General features: G+C 37.8%; 1 protein-coding gene across 1 annotated transcript in view; it reads right to left on the bottom strand.

The window, feature by feature from the left end:
• Window positions 1-19,615, bottom strand: part of LOC125238717 (pyruvate dehydrogenase (acetyl-transferring) kinase, mitochondrial) — a 70,283-nt gene that overhangs the window by 470 nt on the left and 50,198 nt on the right. Inside the window, 8 exon segments of the mRNA XM_048146129.1 lie at window positions 2,639-2,664; window positions 3,493-3,504; window positions 4,899-4,928; window positions 5,216-5,334; window positions 13,691-13,857; window positions 14,147-14,344; window positions 14,662-14,846; window positions 15,483-15,632. Of these exon segments, the coding sequence (XP_048002086.1) occupies window positions 2,639-2,664; window positions 3,493-3,504; window positions 4,899-4,928; window positions 5,216-5,334; window positions 13,691-13,857; window positions 14,147-14,344; window positions 14,662-14,846; window positions 15,483-15,632 (887 nt within the window).

Raw genomic sequence — 19,615 nt, 5'->3', positions numbered from 1 at the left:
ATACATACTTATATCAAGGACGATTATAAAGGACCAGCAGAGTTCATACTAAATACCGTACCCCGTTGGCAGCCGTAAATCTATGTCACTAGATGTCACTAAGAGTGTCATTTGAATAAAAATGTCGTTTTTTTTTTAAATACGTACGCGGTAGTTCAATGGCATTACAAGTGATATAGTGAAAAGTATATAGATGACGCTAGGGGCCCGTGTCATGTTTCAGTCCCTGTTTACAACGCAAACCATCGTTCTTATTTTGAATTATGACAATCATGCAAAAGAGTACCATACTGTCAAATTTTCTATCTCTTTCATTTTGAGCGTGACGTCAATGATTAGTAAATATTACTTTCAATATATTTAAAATTTAGATTTTAATGAGGCCATTTCGAACGGTGTTTATGATAGATATCATGTTGACAATCAATCTCCTGACCGTCTCGCTCATACCAATCCTATCCTATATTTGAACGAGTGCGACCGAAACAGTTGAGTATTATTGAAGATTTTTGAATGTCTAAAATCTTATTGGTACTTAGTTGTCGAAAACCCGCTTTTTCCATAAAGTGTTGGCGCGACGTCAAGTGGGTGATAGGCGTACGAGCAAGTACGCGTTGGATGGTCGACTACTATGCGCAGCGGTTTTTACGCGTACTTACGGTGACACACAATCGAAAAAGGTCGTCGAGCCATAAGTACGCATACCTGCTCGTATCGTACGTTTATCACCCACTTCAGACTGCGTTTCGATCGGCGTTTAGCGTCAATGATTATCAGCTCGGCTTCATGGCTTTACGAACCTTAGCTCGGACCATCGAATATGAAACTTATAAACTTCTTTATACACAAGGGTATAAAGAAGTTTATCGTTTAGTGTAAGTAGTGCTCCATGACACCATTGCACCAATCTGTCGCCAGCACCGCTACACTTCAACGGCCAAGTCACACAACATCCATACTAATATTATAAATGGGAAAGTGTGTGTGTCTGTTTGTTTGTCCATCTTTCACGGCAAAACGGAGCGACGTATTGACGTGATTTTTTATGTGGAGATAGTTGACTGGATGGAAAGTGACATAGGCTACTTTTTGTCTCTTTTTATATCCCCCACTTCCTTAGAATGGAGGATGGAAGTTTGTGGAGAGATTTTCGAATTTAACGCGAGCGAAGCCGCGGGCAAAGGCTAGTTAACTATAATAATAAAGAAATCGCAGTAAGGAACTTTATGTAGATTTCATTACTTTTTAGAGATAAACAAGCAGCTCCATCGAGACGGCTATTTTTTACAGAATGTTTTTGGTGGGATATACATAGGCATAGGTATATAACACTAACAAGGTATCTATTGTCTTAGTCCGTTTTCACATTATCCGATCCGATATCGGATGTCGGAAGGATTTAAATGGAAAAAATCCAAGATAGCGCCTGTAATGTATGGGGTATCAGTCCTACATCCGATATCGGATCGGATAATGTGAAAACGCATTTAGTCTCATTAATTATTACTTATATCAGAGTTTCACTAATTATTTCCTTTTATTCATTTATTATCTCAGTTTAGGTTTATACGAGTACCAAACGAGTATAGTATACGAGTAGAAAATATATTACCAAAACAATACAAACTATCATTAATTTATTATAAAAACGTAATCCAAAGTGCCACACCTGGCGGCCTAACTATCGGCGTTGTGTCCAAGACGAAGCCTGACCGACGAAGCTAGCAAGTCTCTCTACATGTTAGCTGAAATACTGTCAAACCATTCACTGTGATTACTCAGATTATTATAAGCAAAATGATCTTCGAATGAACTTTATGGACAATTGAGATGCATGGGCGCAGTCGAAACCAGCTCGCCCCTTCAGCCGTGTCCCGTTGAAAATCGGAAAGATTCTTTTCCTTAGCACATTAAATTTAATGTTTACAAATTGGATTCGCCTTCTGTCACCTAAACTGGTAATTTTATGTATGAGGTCATTGGTCATACAATTATTAATTTATACAGTTATTAATTCTGTATCTCTACTCGCATTGCTGCTGCGATTCTAAAATATTTAATATCCATATATTATGAATATTCAATAAATCATACAATGACATTTGTGATGTGACATGGATGTCAGATGTCACTGGATGTCACATCTGTTGGCACAATGATTGCGTTTTGTTGAACGTATTTGAGCTCAACATATAGGTTTATTATCACTAAGTATATTATATTAATGAACAACGAAACGGATGTGACATTTTCCTAGTCCACCAACGTCATCTAGTCATTTTATTTGGCAATAGTTAGACAACATGCGAACAAACTTAGCCAGCGAAGCGATCACAACTACGTCGAGGCCGACCAAAAAATATAATTTGTAAAAATTATGTTTTGAGCCAATATTTTGATATTAAAATAAAGTTTTTTGATAGTTATTCATAGTATAATATAAAAACAAGTAAACATATGTGTGAAAATATGTTTTTTTCCACTCCCGGGTTACGAAACAACGCCATCTAGTTTTAAAGCAAAAACTAAGCTTTTTTCAGGGGTACGCTTTTTTGTATGGGCTATATCAGTCTAGTATTAAATGGTCCTTGGTAGTAGGTAATAACGCCTGTACTCCATAAAGCGGTAGGCAGATCACATGAAACTATACAAAAGTTTCAATGGCTTGGCAATTAAAATTGAAAGAAAACGAAATTTTGACATTGCAGAGTTACAGCTTGCCATCCTCTCAGCTATGCCTCAATTTAACCGAAATCTCACAGTCGACTACGACACCCACGGAAGAAAGGGGGTGGTGAAATTATTAACCCGTCACCACACGGGTCCAACTTCTACCTAATAAAAAAATCTAAAATATTTAGGCCTTAATAATACGGGGAAATTAACTAAAATTACGGCATAGTTAATGGCAGATTTTTTTTAATTGGGATATGTACGTTATAGACCGAAGGTATTTTTCATCAGCCCTCCCCACCCCTCCTCCCTCTGCGTCACCCCTCTACCCTCCCTCAGAGAGCCTAAAATTAGGTTTTTCTCAATTTCTGACAAAACCGTTGAAGATACAGAAAAAGCGTATAGAAACGAGGTAATCCTTAATAAATTTACTACACATCTCTCATTAACACTTTAGTGTTAGCACTTATAGTTTTCGCGTGATCCGTCACGAAAGTTGGTCCTTGCTGCAATTTTCTTTAATGAATGTTAAGTTTTCTCCAAAAATGCTTACGAAATCGTCGAAATTTGTTTGATATGTATTACCAAAATATTATAAGCTCTAATAAAGTAATGCTGATCTGATATGTTGTATAAGAAAGTCGACTGTTCTTCGGTTACTAATTAGGTCATACACGACGGTTCGCAAATTCTGAAGAAAAAAAAACTCGACCGTTGGAACTCCATGGACCTAGAGTTTCAACACCAAACGCGCATACAACAAAAATGTCTTGCAGCTTGAGATTATACTTGTAGATAGCGTTAAGTGTCACTTTTGACAAATATTTATGGCTCGAAAGTGACAACGCCAATCTACAAGTAGTCGATGGCAACAAAGCATTTTTTTGTGGCGCCATCTATGTGTGGTGTAGTGTATGTGCGTTCTTAGGCGGTCGCATTTTAATGTATGGGATGGTATGATCTTCTTATCCTTAATCTATGGTATATTTAAGGAGATTTAGATAAACGTAAAGCGATAAGTGTGAGACAAAGGGGCTAACGCACAAACTACAGGTGTTTGTCAATAAGTCCCTCCGGTCGATCCTCCGTATCTTCTGGCCGAAAACTATAAGAAGTGAGGATTTGTGGAGTGTATGCCGACAACCTCCGATCGCACAGGAAGTGGCTCAGCGGAAATGGAGATGGATCGGTCATACCCTTCGAAGAGGAGCTACCAACAGCGCCAGTATCGCGTTTGAGTGGCGGCCTCAAGGAAAGCGAGCCCACAAACGCTCCACACACCTGGAGGCGGAGCGTTGAGAACTGCGGGAGTTCGGACTGAGTTGGAACGAGGCCAAGGCGGTGGCTTAAGGGTGCTTTCAGAAAAAACGTCAAAAGAATGAAAAATTGATAGTTTTAGTCGGTGAAATACTACACTTTCCGTTATCCAATAGATTTATTTAATTCAAGTTTCAGTTAAAGCATCTTATTATCTTGATTTTTATAAGACTGAATTTTTAAAAACTAATTTACTAAATTAATTATGAATTTTTCTCTAATGCACGTTTAGCTGTTATGCCTTAGTGATTATAAATTGCCCACGGGAAGAAAGGAGGTGGTGAAATTCTTAACCCGTCACCACGCAGGCAAAAAAAGTTAAGTTTTCATAACGCCTTATACTGAATTTGATTTTGTATTTGTGTTGTTTGCCCTTATCGTTCGCTTCGTTCAAACCGAATATTAAATCGTTTTTAGGGTTCCGTAGTCAACTAGGAACTCTCATAGTTTCGTCATGTCTGCTGTCCGCTCGTCCGTCCGTCCGCGGATAATCTCACTGACCGTTAGTACTAGAAAGCTGAATTTTGGTACCAATATGTATATGAATCACGCCGACAAAGTGGTAAAATAAAAAAATGGAAAAAATCTATTAGTCAAATACTAGGGTCAGACTGAAAACCAGCGTTGCAGTAAAATCTACTGCAACATTATGCTGCATGAGTCGCAGCCATTTTTAATATCAACCTGTTTGATCCAATTATTTTACTTCGTCGGTGGCAAACAAGCGTACGGCCCGCCTGATGGAAAGCGGTCACCGTAACCTTTGGACGCCTGCAACTCAAAGAGTGTCACATGCGCGTTGCCACCCCATTAGAAACTTGTATATTCCCTTTTGCTGTGTTAAATACACAGTAAAAAGGAGTGCACAAGTTTCAAGGAGGGTTCGGGTTGAAGACGACTCAAAGGACAATAGACGGAATAAGTCAGTTCCGTAAGTCCTCCCGTCATCAGCACACCGCACCCTCGTTGAGCTCTGGCAGCCTTACTCACCGGCAGGAACACAACACTATGAGTAGGGTCTAGTGCTATTTGGCTGCGGTCTTCTGTAAGGCGGAGGTACTACCCCAGTTGGGCTCTGTTCTAGATTCGAGCGAGACGATATCCGCTGTGCTGTGCCCTACCACACTGTAAAGCGGAATATCATTCGCTATGCCCTACCCCCTACAATATGATATTAAATATGATTAAATAAAGCCTTTCTACGTCTATGTCTAAATTGTCTAACTTACCGGCCAGCGGTACGGTGTGCGAGTCAGATTTTGAAGGCTGAGGCGCTGTGCTGTACATATATTTGAACAGGAGATCTGAAGCGCTGCGGGGTATACCGCCACCCAGGTCTGACATCTGTAACAAAATAAAACGCAAATCCATACTAATATTATAAATAGGAAAGTGTGTGTCTGTTTTTTGTCCGTCTTTCACGGCAAAACGGAGCGACGAATTGACGTGATTTTTTTTGTCTCTTTCTAAGTGGAGATAGTTGAAGGGATGGAGAGTGACATAGGCTACTAAACATTGTTTGTCTCTTTCCAACGCGAAAATATATTGGCCTAAGCCGCGGGCAAAATATTTTTGGCATACATCCCATTATCCGAGTAAGATATATATTTTCTCAACTCACTCTCTGAGTGATCCTAGAATAGGAAACTTGACTTAGGTTAGAACTGCGAAACATAAAAAATATTTTATTCCATGCACGAAAAAATAAAGCATAAGATAATTATAAGAAAAACTGCATGGACAGAACTTTTATTTTTAAATCAAATTTCTATTTAATAATGTTGCCCAATTATATACAAAATACGGTAAGATTCGAGTACCAAAATAAATTCGGCAAAACATTAAATCGAACACTATTTATTACATTTTATGCGTAAAAATGATTCGGAGCACCAAATTTATGTACAAATGGCTGCCTAAACAGATTATGCTAAACTTGACTAGCCTCAGTTTATGCACAAAGCCAATTATGCAAATGTATGCACAATAGAATTATTCATAAAAAAATCGTATGCTGAGTTTAGGGAACTTGACTGTAGTAAACATAAAATATTTTATTCCATGCACGAAATAAAGACAGAATTATTTTTAAATCCAATTTCTATTTAATAAGTCAGGTAGAAATATATAAAGTAACTGAGTTGACCGTGACGTCACTCAATTCGATTTCATATAAATTCTATATGAGCAAGTCGTTTAAATTCGTTTTGACAGTTCTTAAAAAGAAGCTGATTTGACTAGGGGGCAAGTAGCCTATTTGATCTGGCTCATGGCACGCTGGGATCCGTTTTGACAGCTAATCCCAAGATTTGGCGTAAGCCTAGTTTTTGCGAAAGCGACTATCGTCTGACCTTTCAAGGGTAACTAGGCTTTATTGAGATTAGTCCGGTTTCTCCACAATGTTTTCCTTCACCGAAAAGTGGAAAAAAACAAATTATTTAATATTTTACGGCTTTGCAAAACAAATAACTATGTGACTCTGATGATTGAGCCTAAGTGCGTTTTCACATATCCGGACTGATATCCCATATATTTGAGCCGTCATCTTTGTTTTTTCAACCCCCGACGCAAAAACGACGGGGTGATATAAGTTTGAAGTGTCTGTCTGTCTGTCTGTCTGTCTGTGTGTGTGTCTGTCTGTGGCATCGTAGCTCCCGAATGGATGAACCGATTTAGATTTAGTTTTTTTTTGTCTGAAAGCTGAGTTAGTCGGGAGTGTTTCATGCCTTGCTCATGTTTCATGCTCTTAGCCATGTTTCATGAAAATCGGTCTACTATGTCGCAGTCGGGGTTTTTTCAAAATTTTAATTTTGTGGTTAGGTTATTCTTTAAAATCCTTCCTACATCCGATATCGGATCGGATAATGTGAAAACACACTAAGAGGCAGCGAGTCGTTGGATGTGTCTGCATTAAAAAATCACCGGCTAAGACATGTGACTGCGGTGCCTCTGCCCAGACAATACAACACATAATTCATGACTGCCCAAAGAGGAAATACACTGGCCACTCCCCAGACTTGCTCAGCCCTGATGTGAACGCAGCCCGTTGGATGAAGAAGCTAAATATAAAATTGTAGTCCTTAAGAGGGGGTAGAGCAGGGAGAATTTTCAGAATCTGTCAAATTACCCCATTACACACACAAACACCCTTCACTCACACTACCTCAATTTACTGTGAAAGGTCAGTGACCCTTAATTTTTTCAAGAGTGTTATTTTGAGTTTGTAGTCAACTACTTACCTCCTTTGAGAAATTAAACTGTAAAAAAGGTAGCATACAAGAAGACAGAGAAAAAATTCGCATCATCTAGCTTTCCTTCTCTGTTCATGTCTCATGTGACTTAAATTTACCTAAATATGTAGATAACGTTCCTTACTCAGTTGATTGTTTATCTAGGTGTATTTCAAATTACTTTGCACTTCATTTTGCGTTACTTTTCTATACTTACTTAGATTAAAAATCGTCAGCCTGCCTATCCCCGCAAACATTATTCAAAGTCGTATGTGAAGGCCGATACCTCCAGGCAGACAATTATGGTCGCGTGATATGATAAATGATAAAACATTCAGCCCTATCGCACTATTTGTAAGTGCAATAGGGACGGTCCGATGTTTTATTATTTATCGCGCGACTATGATTGCCCTGCAGGTCTTCAGAGGCCTGTGCTGTGCATTACGTATATGCGGGTTGTATTAAAGACTATCAGATATTTTCTTTATTTTTTTGATCGTTAGGTTTTTTTATCATTTAGTTTGATACAAAATAAAGTATGTGTATAAAATAAAAACCTAATGAATAGAGTACAGCTAGCAGCAGTCAAGTCAGAGACACTGACACAGAGTTTATTAATTCTGATGCGGTACAAATTCACGAAAAAAAATGTACTTTTTTGTACTGACGTTTAAAAAAAATGTACCCTTATGATTTTGGAGTTTCGACATAGGGCCCGGGGTCGTGCTAGGTAGGTACTCCCTGGCACGACCACACTATATTTAATGAGATTTTAAATTTCTGTTGCAGTACAAATTCACGAAAAAAATGTACTTTTTTGTACTTACCTTTTAAAAAAAATACCCTCATGGTTTCGGAGTTTTGACATGGGGTGTGGTCGTGCTAGATAGGTGGTACTTCCTGGCACGACCACACTATATTTATGTTTAATTTGATGGTCAAATGAATACTAAACAAGTGTTTTGAAATTGTACTATGTAAATTACTTCAAAAACTTAGTGCGGTCGTGCCAGGGAGTACCTATCGAGCACGACCACAACCCATGTCGAAACTCCGAAACCATGAGGGTACTTTTTATAAAAAGGTAAGTACAGAAAAGTACATTTTTTTTCGTGAATTTGTACCACTACAGAAATTAAAAAAATCATTAAATATAGTGTGGTCGTACCAGGAAGTACCACCTATCTAGCACGACCACACCCCATGTCAAAACTCTGAAACCATGAGGGTAGTTTTTTTTAAAAGGTAAGTAAGGTAAGTACAAAAAAGTACATTTTTTTTCGTGAATTTGTACTGCAACAGAAATTTAAAATCTCATTAAATATAGTGTGGTCGTGCCAGGGAGTACCTACCTAGCACGACCACGGGCCCTATGTCGAAACTCCAAAATCATAAGGGTACATTTTTTTTAAACGTCAGTACAAAAAAGTACATTTTTTTTCGTGAATTTGTACCGCATCAGAATTAATAAAATCATCCGTGGTCGTGCTGTATAGTATCACACCCGTATTTCAGGCAATAAGGGCTGTTTTCTCAAATATGAAAAAAATCTCAAAAGCAGGACTTTATAAAGACTTTCTAGGAAAATTATTTTTAACTTGATAGGTAGACCAATTTATAAAATTTGTACGAAAAAAAATTCTGAACTAAGTTTGTAACTATATATGAAAAGCATTTTTATCTTAGATTGCATATTTTAGTATCGTAACGATTTTTCTTTCAAATAAAAAAAGAATTATTAGAATAGATTCACGGTGTCTACCGTAAACTGGGGTTACATTGACCAATTTGGGAATTTAAACTTTTCTAGCTTCTACATGTAATGGGTAGCTATAGCTAGCTTCTACATTTAATGGGTATTTTTATCCATTAAATGTAAAGAAAGAAAAAAAATGGGGCCATCAACTTTTTTAGTCTTTTCCTGCTAAAAATCTAGAAAAGTAACAAAATAATGTACGCAGAAAAAAAAACTATGAGATCAAACTTAAACTGACATTGGGGTTACTTTGATACCCTATGTTTTTTTAAAATGGTAATCGAATGTAACCCCTTGCAAAAGTATTTTATCTCAAGAAAAGATAAAAAAACGGTTCGCACAGTCAAATATTAGAACTCTTTAACGCTATTTTGGGGTTACTTTGATCAAAAATAAAAATTACCTACCATCTTCGAAAAACCAACTTTATTTGTAATTGTTTCAATATTTATCACACGAAGAGATCAAATTATCTGCCTCAACTCAACAAGTACCGTAACATAATCAGACAATAATCAACTATGTGTCATTATGGTCAATGTTACCCCATGCAAGTGATCAAAGGCACCCCACAGAGTAAATCATTAGTAATAAATGCCTAGTTTGACTTTATGATACAAAACTCAATACTTACAATGGTAGGTATAGCTAAGCAGAAACACATTTCTGGCAAGCTACTTAATATTCACTGTGAACCTTTTACTTGAATACCACTACGTTAGTTTAGAATTTATTTAAACATGAAAAATAGCAACAAACTATGCTTATATTTTAACACGTTATCCGCACTGCCCACGACCATACTTACTTGTTCACTGCGTCAGAGCACCATTTATAAAGGTTGGTTTAAGGTTATCATATGTGTAGATTTCGATAAATTTATTTTATTAATACATAACCGACTACTCACCAAAAGGGTCAACCCTAGCACTTTTCCCTATTCACCCCATCGTTAGGGTGAGCGAAAATTACTAAATAAAACGACATATTTTCAAAGACAAACCGAAGTTCACACCGCTGGAAGATTTTTTGTGTAAAAAATTAGCATGGAACATATAAAAAAGTGCTATCGACGTTCAAAAGTCGGTTTTGGTCCTATTCAGCACAAATTACGGTAGTTCATACCCGTTCCGACCCCATGTACCCAAAATCTTTAGAAAACGATGTACTAAGTAGCCCAAATTGCAGCGCCGTCTCTAGATGAATTGGGTTACTAATTTATGCAAACTACTTAAGTCGCAATAGATGTCATTTCATTTAGTATTTTAGAGGTAACTAGTAAAGATAATTTAGTTTTACAATTGTGCGAAAAAAGATTCTAATTTGGCCAGATTTTTTAACCGACTTCCAAAATTCAAAAGGTTATAAATGTATAGTTTTTTTTTAATATCACTTCTGGTCCAATTTCAATCCCCACAAATATTAACGGCAAACTGATAATGACATTAAGTTTTTTTGAAATAAATTTGTGACATATGTGGGTAGTTTAGTAATTATAGGCACCGACTGATTGTGGGTAGGTTTATATTTTCGCTCTCTGCTAATAAATCTTGTATGGAACGGACGTGTTTTCTTTGGTGCCTCTTCATCAGTGCTGATCTTCGGCTGGGAGCATACCTTACAAAATTAAATGCCAAAAAAAAAGTTTATCAGTAAAAATTACTTATTTGAAAATAAAGTCATAACCGTTTTCATGCTTATACATTGAAATAGATATCACGCACGAAAGTAAGAACGACAAGGCCCCCTGGTGGCTGAGCCGGGAATCGAACCCGCCATGTCTCTCGCTATACCGTAATCCTCTAAGTGCCACTTGCACCAACGAAGATGGAGGATTAACCTGAGGGTTAACCCACTATTTTACATGGAATTTGACAGTTGACAGCCCAATAACCCTGAGTTAAGTGGTTGGTGCAAATGGACCTTATAAGATTCATATACGAGGTGGTCAAAATGTGCCTATCAGAGATAATATACACTAGAGAAATTTCGTTGGGTACCACACGGCGGGCGGGTGGCCTAGTGGTAATAACGTTAGCTGCGTAAGCTGAAGACCCGGGTTCGATTCCCGGCTCGGCCATCAGTAGGCCTTGTCGTTTTTTCTTTCGTGTATGATATCTATTTCAATTTATGTATGTATGTATGTGAACACTTTATTGTACATAAGACAAGTTAGGACATATAAATACAGTATAGTTATGGTGTACAAAGGCGAACTTATCCCTATAAGGTGTCTCTTTCAACCTTTGAGCGAATTGAGAATTTATTATTTATATAAACTTGAAAAAGAACAAATCAAAAATTATTCAATAAAATAATTTTATTTCTTCCATAGTTGTATAGTTTCATACTTATGATTTTTATTTTAAAGTAATCCATTTATATTATAGCAATCATGGGTGAAACGTGGAGGTTGACAGAAGTGTAATTAACATTTCTAAATGTTGATTTCTTGTATCTAGTCTAACTACGAAGCAATACATTGACTTATAAATTGCATCCATATACAGAGAGGTCATTCATAAAAACATCACTTTAGGTAAGTTATATATCTTTTATACAATTTGACAACCATTGACCACACATCCCAATTCACCCCTCTTCCGACCCTAATCACCCCCTTCGTACACCTATTCACCCCTTTGCGACCCGATTCCCCCATTCCTGATCCTATTCACCCCTCAGGCCGCGGATATTTATCCATCAAATTGAAATTGAAATTGAAATCGTCTGTCAATAAAAAGAAAATTGTAGTAAGTATGTATGGAACATAAACTTTAGAAGTGTAGGTATACACTACATTCAAAAGGATAACGAACAAATTCTGAGCAAAATTTTGCACAAAAATAAAGTTAAAATGAGTAAATAATACAATAAATTTAAATGCCAACTTTGACAGACATTTTCATGCCCCTAACTAAATATATTATTTTCCCTGGAACTACGGAACCCTACACTGACCGTGACCCGACGCGCTCTTGGCCGGTTTTTCTTCTCAATGAAATGCAGAGATAATAAAAAATTACACCTCCCAATTTATAATAATTTTTTTTTGCAAAAAAATCATTTTTGGCACAAGCTTTACCTTAGCCGACTGTACCTTTCTTTCAACAATCATCTTTTGCTCTCCGAGATGTTTCTAAAAACCCCTTACTCAATGGGGATACGACGTTTCATAACAGAGTTCCTCTGACCACCTTTCTGCTCCATCATCAGATCACCTCCATGATACCATAATATTGCATTGTCACGTGATTTACATATGTGTGCAAAATTTCAGCTCAATCGGAAACCGGAAAGTGGGTCAAATTTAGCTTCTACGTTTTGACCCAAACTAACAAGGCAAGTTGAATAAAAGCTTGTAAAAAGGCTTCTGATATCAGATTTGTAATAAGTTTAGTTGTCATAGTTTAAGAACAGATGAGACAGACATATGCAATGACAATATAATACTGCATGTGTTTCGTGAGATGTCAAATCACCTCATACAATTTACCGCTCTAAGGCAACTAAGGTAGGGTTTGTTATTGCACTTTAATTACATATTAATGATTTCTAGCCCGTAAGATATATATTTGCTTTAACAATGGATAGATATTTATGCGAGTGAGAGTGTAATTTAGATTTTTATAAGGAAACAAATATTTTTAAGCGACCCGATCAGATATTTATACGAATAAGGACCCTCCCACATCTACCGTTTCGCGATCGTAGCGTCGGGCCAACTGTATGGCTAAGCCGCGCCGACGCGGCGTCTTTTTTCATACAGTTGGCCCGACGCTACGCTCGCGAGACGCTAGAAAGAGAGACGATGTTTTTGCCGGTCACGGAGCATCACAATTTTTTGCCGGGAATATGTCGTCATATACTTATGGCCTTTATAGAGAATCGGATATATTGTCACGGCCGTTCATAGTCATATACGTATGCTGGTGACTGTTCCATGAACATCTGGTCTAGTTGAATGGAGAAGTGCCATTCAAGACGAGCGTTACTTTCTAAACAACGATGAACTTACGGTTACTTACGTGTTCGTGGTATGCACAGGATAATCTTTAATGAAATTAAAACATTTTTTTATATAAAAATTTGAACCAGAAGCACACCATACGGAATATTGTATTTAATAAATAGGTACTTATATACCCGCCCGCATTTCCCTTTCTTCTATTCTAAGTAAGAATCGATTAATAAGTATCTAAATATGTAAAAATAAATTAAATTAATAATTGTTTACATACAACATGCATACAACCTGGTTGACAGAATTTGACGTAGGTGTTGTCATATATATTTTTAAAATGACGTACTGTTAATACCAGCGTAATGAAAATTTATTCCAATGAGTAAAAGAAAACATGAAACTCTTTTCAATTTAACCGAACTAGGATGAAATCATTTATACTCATTCGGTTGTGTTCGTTATTTTCTTTAATAATGTGATATATTTTTATTTATTTTTGATGCACAAGCCATGCACCTTTACACTTTAAATGAGATTGGATCTCCACCTGACATTATCGACTTACCCTATTTATTTTGAGCACAGTTTTACACTGGTATGGTTTTTCGTGTACGTACACGATTTTCTGTCAAAATATTTGTCAAATTTAATTGTCAACGCGGAGCGACCGGCGACACGTCTGCCTCCGATGAGCCGCTCACGGCATCTAATCGAAAGGAAAATTCTGACAGCAATGGCGAATGTACTAACCTTGACAGACACATCCTCTTTCCCGGGCACAATATTGACAGTAATAGGCGGCGGGCAGCTCTCGTGGCTCTCCATCGTCGCTCGCATGGCGTTCTTGAACAGCTCGAAAAGCATGTGGTACAGGTGGGACGGCACGTAGATAACGGGCAGTGGCCGCTCGCTTGGGACTGCAATAAAAAATCATGATTAATAGAGCGCAAAGCGTCTCACAGTTTGTGTACATTATATGTACAAAACTTGTTTTTTTTTTTTTTCAGAACGTGAATTGTCAGTTTAGTCAATAAAATTTGCTAGATTTTTTTTTCGTACAATCGAGCAAAATGTCTGCTTTTAACCGAGCCAGCCCTATTCGTCTCAGTTTTAGTGTAGGTTAGATACAATTTGCTAGACCGAAATGTTTTTTTTTTCTTTAAATATGGCGAAATGTTATATTGTATCTTTTATTTTTATATTTACCTCCAGACTGTAGAAGCACCAGCTCCGGCGACGCCAGATAATATCTGTCGCACAGGAACCGCGCGTTCTCGTACGCGTCCCGCACGACGCCCGCCACGTCGCACGCCGGGTCGATGCACCCGATATGCCGGCCGCCGTTGCCCATGCCGTTGACGGATGCTTGCTTAGCGCCGACGGGTTGCTCGCCGAAGAGGATTGCTGAAGAGAAATGTTTGAAATGTTAATCCCTACCGCCTCTTTCCGCCATCGCCCTACGCGACAACATTTCCATCGCCATCATTTAGATGGCTGGCAGTCCTCAACTGTGCGTTTCTCCAGAAACTTCCTGCCCCGCACAGCTAAACTGTGGAATGAATTGACGCCGGCGGTATTTCCGGACCGATACGACCTTCAAATCTTCAAGAAAAGAGCGTACCCATCTCCATCAGCTCTAAAACTCCTTAGGCAATAGTCTGAAGGAGCTAAATAGAGAAAGAGATACTGTTAGAAAGAGAAATGTTATCTGATGTACTTACTGTGTTGATTAATCAGCATTCTTATAGAGATGCGGCTCATATAGAATCTATCCAGAAAGTATTGTATGGAATGTTCGACCCCGCAGTCAACTTCGTGTGACTCCTTCAGTTCCAAAACGCCCTGGGCCATGGTTTGGACTACGTCCGCATGCCGGTTTCGGATGTGGACTAGTCGCTCGCAGAATCTAAAAAGGAGAAAAAATTTGAGAATTCAGGTTTGATTTTTAACAAGCAGAAACGTCTGCTAACGATTCTAAACATTTTTATATTAAAGGAAAAATTGGAAAAAATGTACGCTTCCGGCGAGACTTGAACCCAAGACGTGTGTACATAAGGAAAGGCATGGAAAGATTTGCGATGTCCGGCGCGACTTCCGTAGCTCAATTGGTTAAGAGCATTGCACGGATTGCAAAAAGGATGCGGGTTCAAGTCCCGCCGGATGCGTAAATTTTTCCAATTTTTCCTTTAATATAAAAATTTAGGTTTGAGTTGAGAACAAAATTTTTAACCCCCGACGCAAAAACGACGGGGTGTTATAAGTTTGACGTGTCTGTCTGTCTGTTTGTCTGTCTGTGTGTGTGTGTGTATGTCTGTGGCATCGTATCTCCCGAACGGATGAACCGATTTAGATTTAGTTTTTTCTGTCTGAACAGCTTTCAGAACAGTTAGTCGGGAGTGTTCTCAGCCATGTTTCATAAAAATAAGTGGAGATAGTTGAAGGGATGGAGAGTGGCATAGGCTACTTTTGGTCTCTTTCTCACCCCCCACTTCCCTAAAATAGGGGGTGGAAGTTTGTTTGGAAGCTAGTGTAAAATACTCACTCGCTTAGGACTTTCTGCTCTGGATCCATCTTCTCAAACCAAATGATCTCCGCGAAGGAGCGCTCATACCACTGGTTCACGAGACCCACCGACGGCATCCGAAGCAGGTTCTCGGGTAGTAGCGCTATCTCTTTCATTATGTTCGCCAGTCTGGAAAGAGATTTATGGTATACATTACAAATTGCTTAGTTTAACATCTCGGACGCTGGTAATGCACACTTCCACATTAATATTATAAATGGGAAAGTGTGTGTGCCTGTTTGCTTGTCCGTCTTTCACGGCAAAACAGAGCGACGAATTGACGTGATTTTTTAAGTGGAGATAATTGAAGGTATGGAGAGTGACATAGGCTACTTTTTGTCTCTTTCTAACGCGAGCGAAGCCGCGGGCAAAAGCTAATATATGAAAGAGGCGCGTTCCTAGCACACATTCTAAGCTCGTGTAGGTGAACGAGTACTATGCTTGTATGAGTGAGATATGATAGGTCGACTGTTTGCGTTTTTGACAGGCGGTAACCGTGAGCTAACCGAGAGGGGGTGGGCGGCACTTTCAGCGGAGAGCCGGAGTGGTCATACAGTATGATAGTACTCTTTATTATACTGTGGTTTAACAGTCAATCAAATTGACATGCACAGGTGATAGTAAGTTTTATCCGTGAATCTCACCCCACATGTGCGTTTTGAGAGCGTAGCGTTAGCGGAGCGCAATGATAGCCCACGGACATAAGCAACAGGAGAGCTACTTATGTTGTCATTATCACAATATTCACAATCCACTGATTATATTTGGCGTTCTATATTACGATTGACCTAAGTTTACTTAAAAGTCAAAAAACAATTCGTAATATCTGATTGTATGAGTTTCAATGCATTTTTCACCCGCCTGGCCCCATAATACTTCATGAATAATTAAGTAGGTTGCAACGTGTGACGGACGAAGTAAACAATCATTCATAATTTAGGCACTGGTCGCACCAGAAGCGAGTAAACTATGAGCTATCGGCTATAAAAACGAACAAAAGACAATCACTCCCGTGTAAATAAAAGAGACACGCCGATATTTATAGCTACTCGCCCAGCGGTGAGCTATCAATATCGCCGTGTCTCTTTTATTTGCACGGGAGCGGGAGTGCTTATCTTTTGTTCGTTTTTATAGCCGATAGCTCATAGCTTACCAGCTCGCGGTGGGACCAGTGCCTAACGTCCATAGAAACGAACAAAAGATAGTCCCTCCCGTGTGAATAAAAGATAATAGTACGTTGCTCCTGGAAATCACGCGAAAACGACGAAGTGCTAGAACTAAAATGTCAATGAAAGATTTGTAGTAAATTTATTAAGGATTACTTCGTTCCTACGCGCTTTTTCTGTATCTTCAACAGTTTTGTCAGAAATCGAGAAAACCCGCATTTTCGGCTCTTTAAAGGAGGGTAGAGGGGTGAAGCAGAGGGTGGAGGGGTGGGGAGGTTGATCAAAAATAACTTCGGTCTATGACGTACATATTCCAAAAAAAAACTTCCATTAATTACGCCGTAATTTTAGCTAATTTCCCCGTATTAATAAAGCGAGTGATTGAATGAAAATACTAAGGTAAAATAAAAATAAACCAAAATCAAAGTGAAAATTTAATTAAAAATCAACACCAAAATCAAATAATATAGAAATAAACATAAATTTTATAGTAGCAAGTCATATTAGAACAATGCTGATGTTTTTTTTCTTAGGTGAATGTACTTTGTAATTTCATAAAGTGATGCATTACCAATTAATATTACAAAATGTAATTTGGAATTGAATTGCGAATTACATTTTATAAATTAGTGAAAATTGTAATTCAATTAGAAATTACAATTGTGTAATTTCAATTCATAATTGAAATTACATTTCGTAATTGCAATTCATAATTTGTAATTCAATTACGTTTTGCCCAACACTGCCAGGAGGGTATATTCATTAAGAATAACTACATTGAGTTAGCAATTATTATCAAGTCTATAATGGTGATGATGGTCTATTGTTAGAATCCTAATGATAATGATCAATCATTCTTATTAACTTTTGTGACGGATAATAGTCGTAAACTTAGATGTCCAATGGCATAGATCAAGTAACATGTCAGTCTGTCACGACAATAAACAAATATTATAGGACATTGTTATAATTGACATTTGGACATTATTCTTATACACAGATTACTGCGTCCCACGTTAAGTAGGCTTGTGTAGGACATGTACTAATAGTACAAAAGACTCGATTCCCTGCACTGTACTAGACCGAACGACTTCCAAATGATTCCGCTCTCTAGGACATTTAGTACACTCACACACGCGTAATAGAATAGGAGCGAAAGGAGCAAAGAGCCGAGGAGTGACAATGACAGCAAAGCGATCCGTGTGATACGACCGCAACCGAACTAAAACCGACTGACTCGGACCGAGAGCGCGCGAAAACGGCCGATCAGCTCTCGGCTAGTACGAGCGAGCGTTACTGTACGCCATATGCACAAGTTGTCTCTCGCTCTCTCGGTGTACTACTGTCCTAAATGTCCTAAAAGAACGAACTAGTACACTTCGGAGATCGTACTAGTTGGGAGCGATCTTTTCAGTGAACGAGCAGGCACAACTTTAACGTTAAGTTCAAGAGGGTTTGTGTCTGTTACTCGGACAACGGTATACATATCGTCACTACTTTGAAAAAAAATTGTATCTTCTTCTGTCAATGAAAAGAAAAATGTAATAAGTATGTATGCAATGCAGATAGACTTACTGCGTTTTAACTTTGAGGAGCAGTGTGAGATACGAGGTTTTTTCAAAGTAGTGATGATATGTAATGTAACAAACACTTATACAGAAAATGCCATGAAAGGCGTAAGACATACATACATACATACAATCACGCCTGTTTCCCAGAGGGGTAGGCGGAGATCACGGATTTCCATTTACTACGATCCTGACAAATCACTTTCGCTCCACACACTTTCACAACGTTTCTCATACACGCTCTTCGGTTTCGAGTACTTCTGACCTGGCCTTTTTGCAATATTTCCCCGATTTGAACAAGAAAATATATGTGAAACCATTCAAAACTGCTTTACTTTCGAAAAGTGTATTTGGTATGGCACCCAAATTATATAATAAACTTCCAAAATCCATCTTACATTGTAACAAAGTACAGCATTTTAAGAAAAACTTGTATAACTTTTTATCAGAAAAAGCCTATTACTCCATTCAAGAGTACCTCAGTGACACATTTTAACTAAATATATGTATGAGTATGTAAGATGTAAAAATCGTAGTATGTAGCTAAAAATGTAAATGTGCATGCCTTTGTACGCCTATTGGCAAGACCATGGTGATTCTATGTATTTATTGTTATGCTCCATCATTGTATTTACCCATGTTCTACAGACAATAAATGAATTATGAATTATGAAAAAAAAAAGTTCGCCTAGGTCTTCCACTTCCAACTGACCCTTCCACTCTTTTTTCATAAGACCATCGTCACTTATCTCCTAATGATTTGAAAAACGAAGTGTTTTACACTTTTGCGTTTTATAAGTATATCGCTAAGGTCTACAGCTCAAAGAGCCATTAGTTTTTTAGACCTTTGTAGATATACCTACTCCATTTCAAATACCAAGGCCCGATAACACTTTCGCTTTGTTTTCGCTTTAGTTGTACAGTTTTTATTGAATTCCGTTAACTTTAAGAGAAGATTCTATAGATCAAATACAATTAATTTCTCTAAGAAACGAGCGTCTTAACTCGTATGGTTATCGAGTTATTAAAATAACCTAACCACAAAATTAAAGTTTTGAAAAAACCCCCGACCACGACATTGTGGAGTAGAGTGTTCTTACTGTTCTTAGCCATATTTCATGAAAATCGGTCGACTATGTCGCGGTCGGGGGTTATTTGAAAATTTTAATTTTGTGGTTATTTATTTGTAAGTAGTATAAGTTTTTATTTGTAAGATTTTTAGTATAAGTGTTTATTTGTAAGTTTTTGCTATATTGTTGTTAGTTAAAATAAAGAATAAAATTATCGATAAATACTGCCATAAATATGTTTTCTTAGATAACATTCACCATGAATCGCGTGGTGTGATAAGAACATTACACAATATATAATGGTATCA

This window comes from Leguminivora glycinivorella, chromosome 24 (genome assembly GCF_023078275.1).
Source record: "Leguminivora glycinivorella isolate SPB_JAAS2020 chromosome 24, LegGlyc_1.1, whole genome shotgun sequence".
NCBI lineage: Eukaryota > Metazoa > Arthropoda > Insecta > Lepidoptera > Tortricidae > Leguminivora > Leguminivora glycinivorella.
This window is presented reverse-complemented; position numbering and strand designations above follow the sequence as displayed.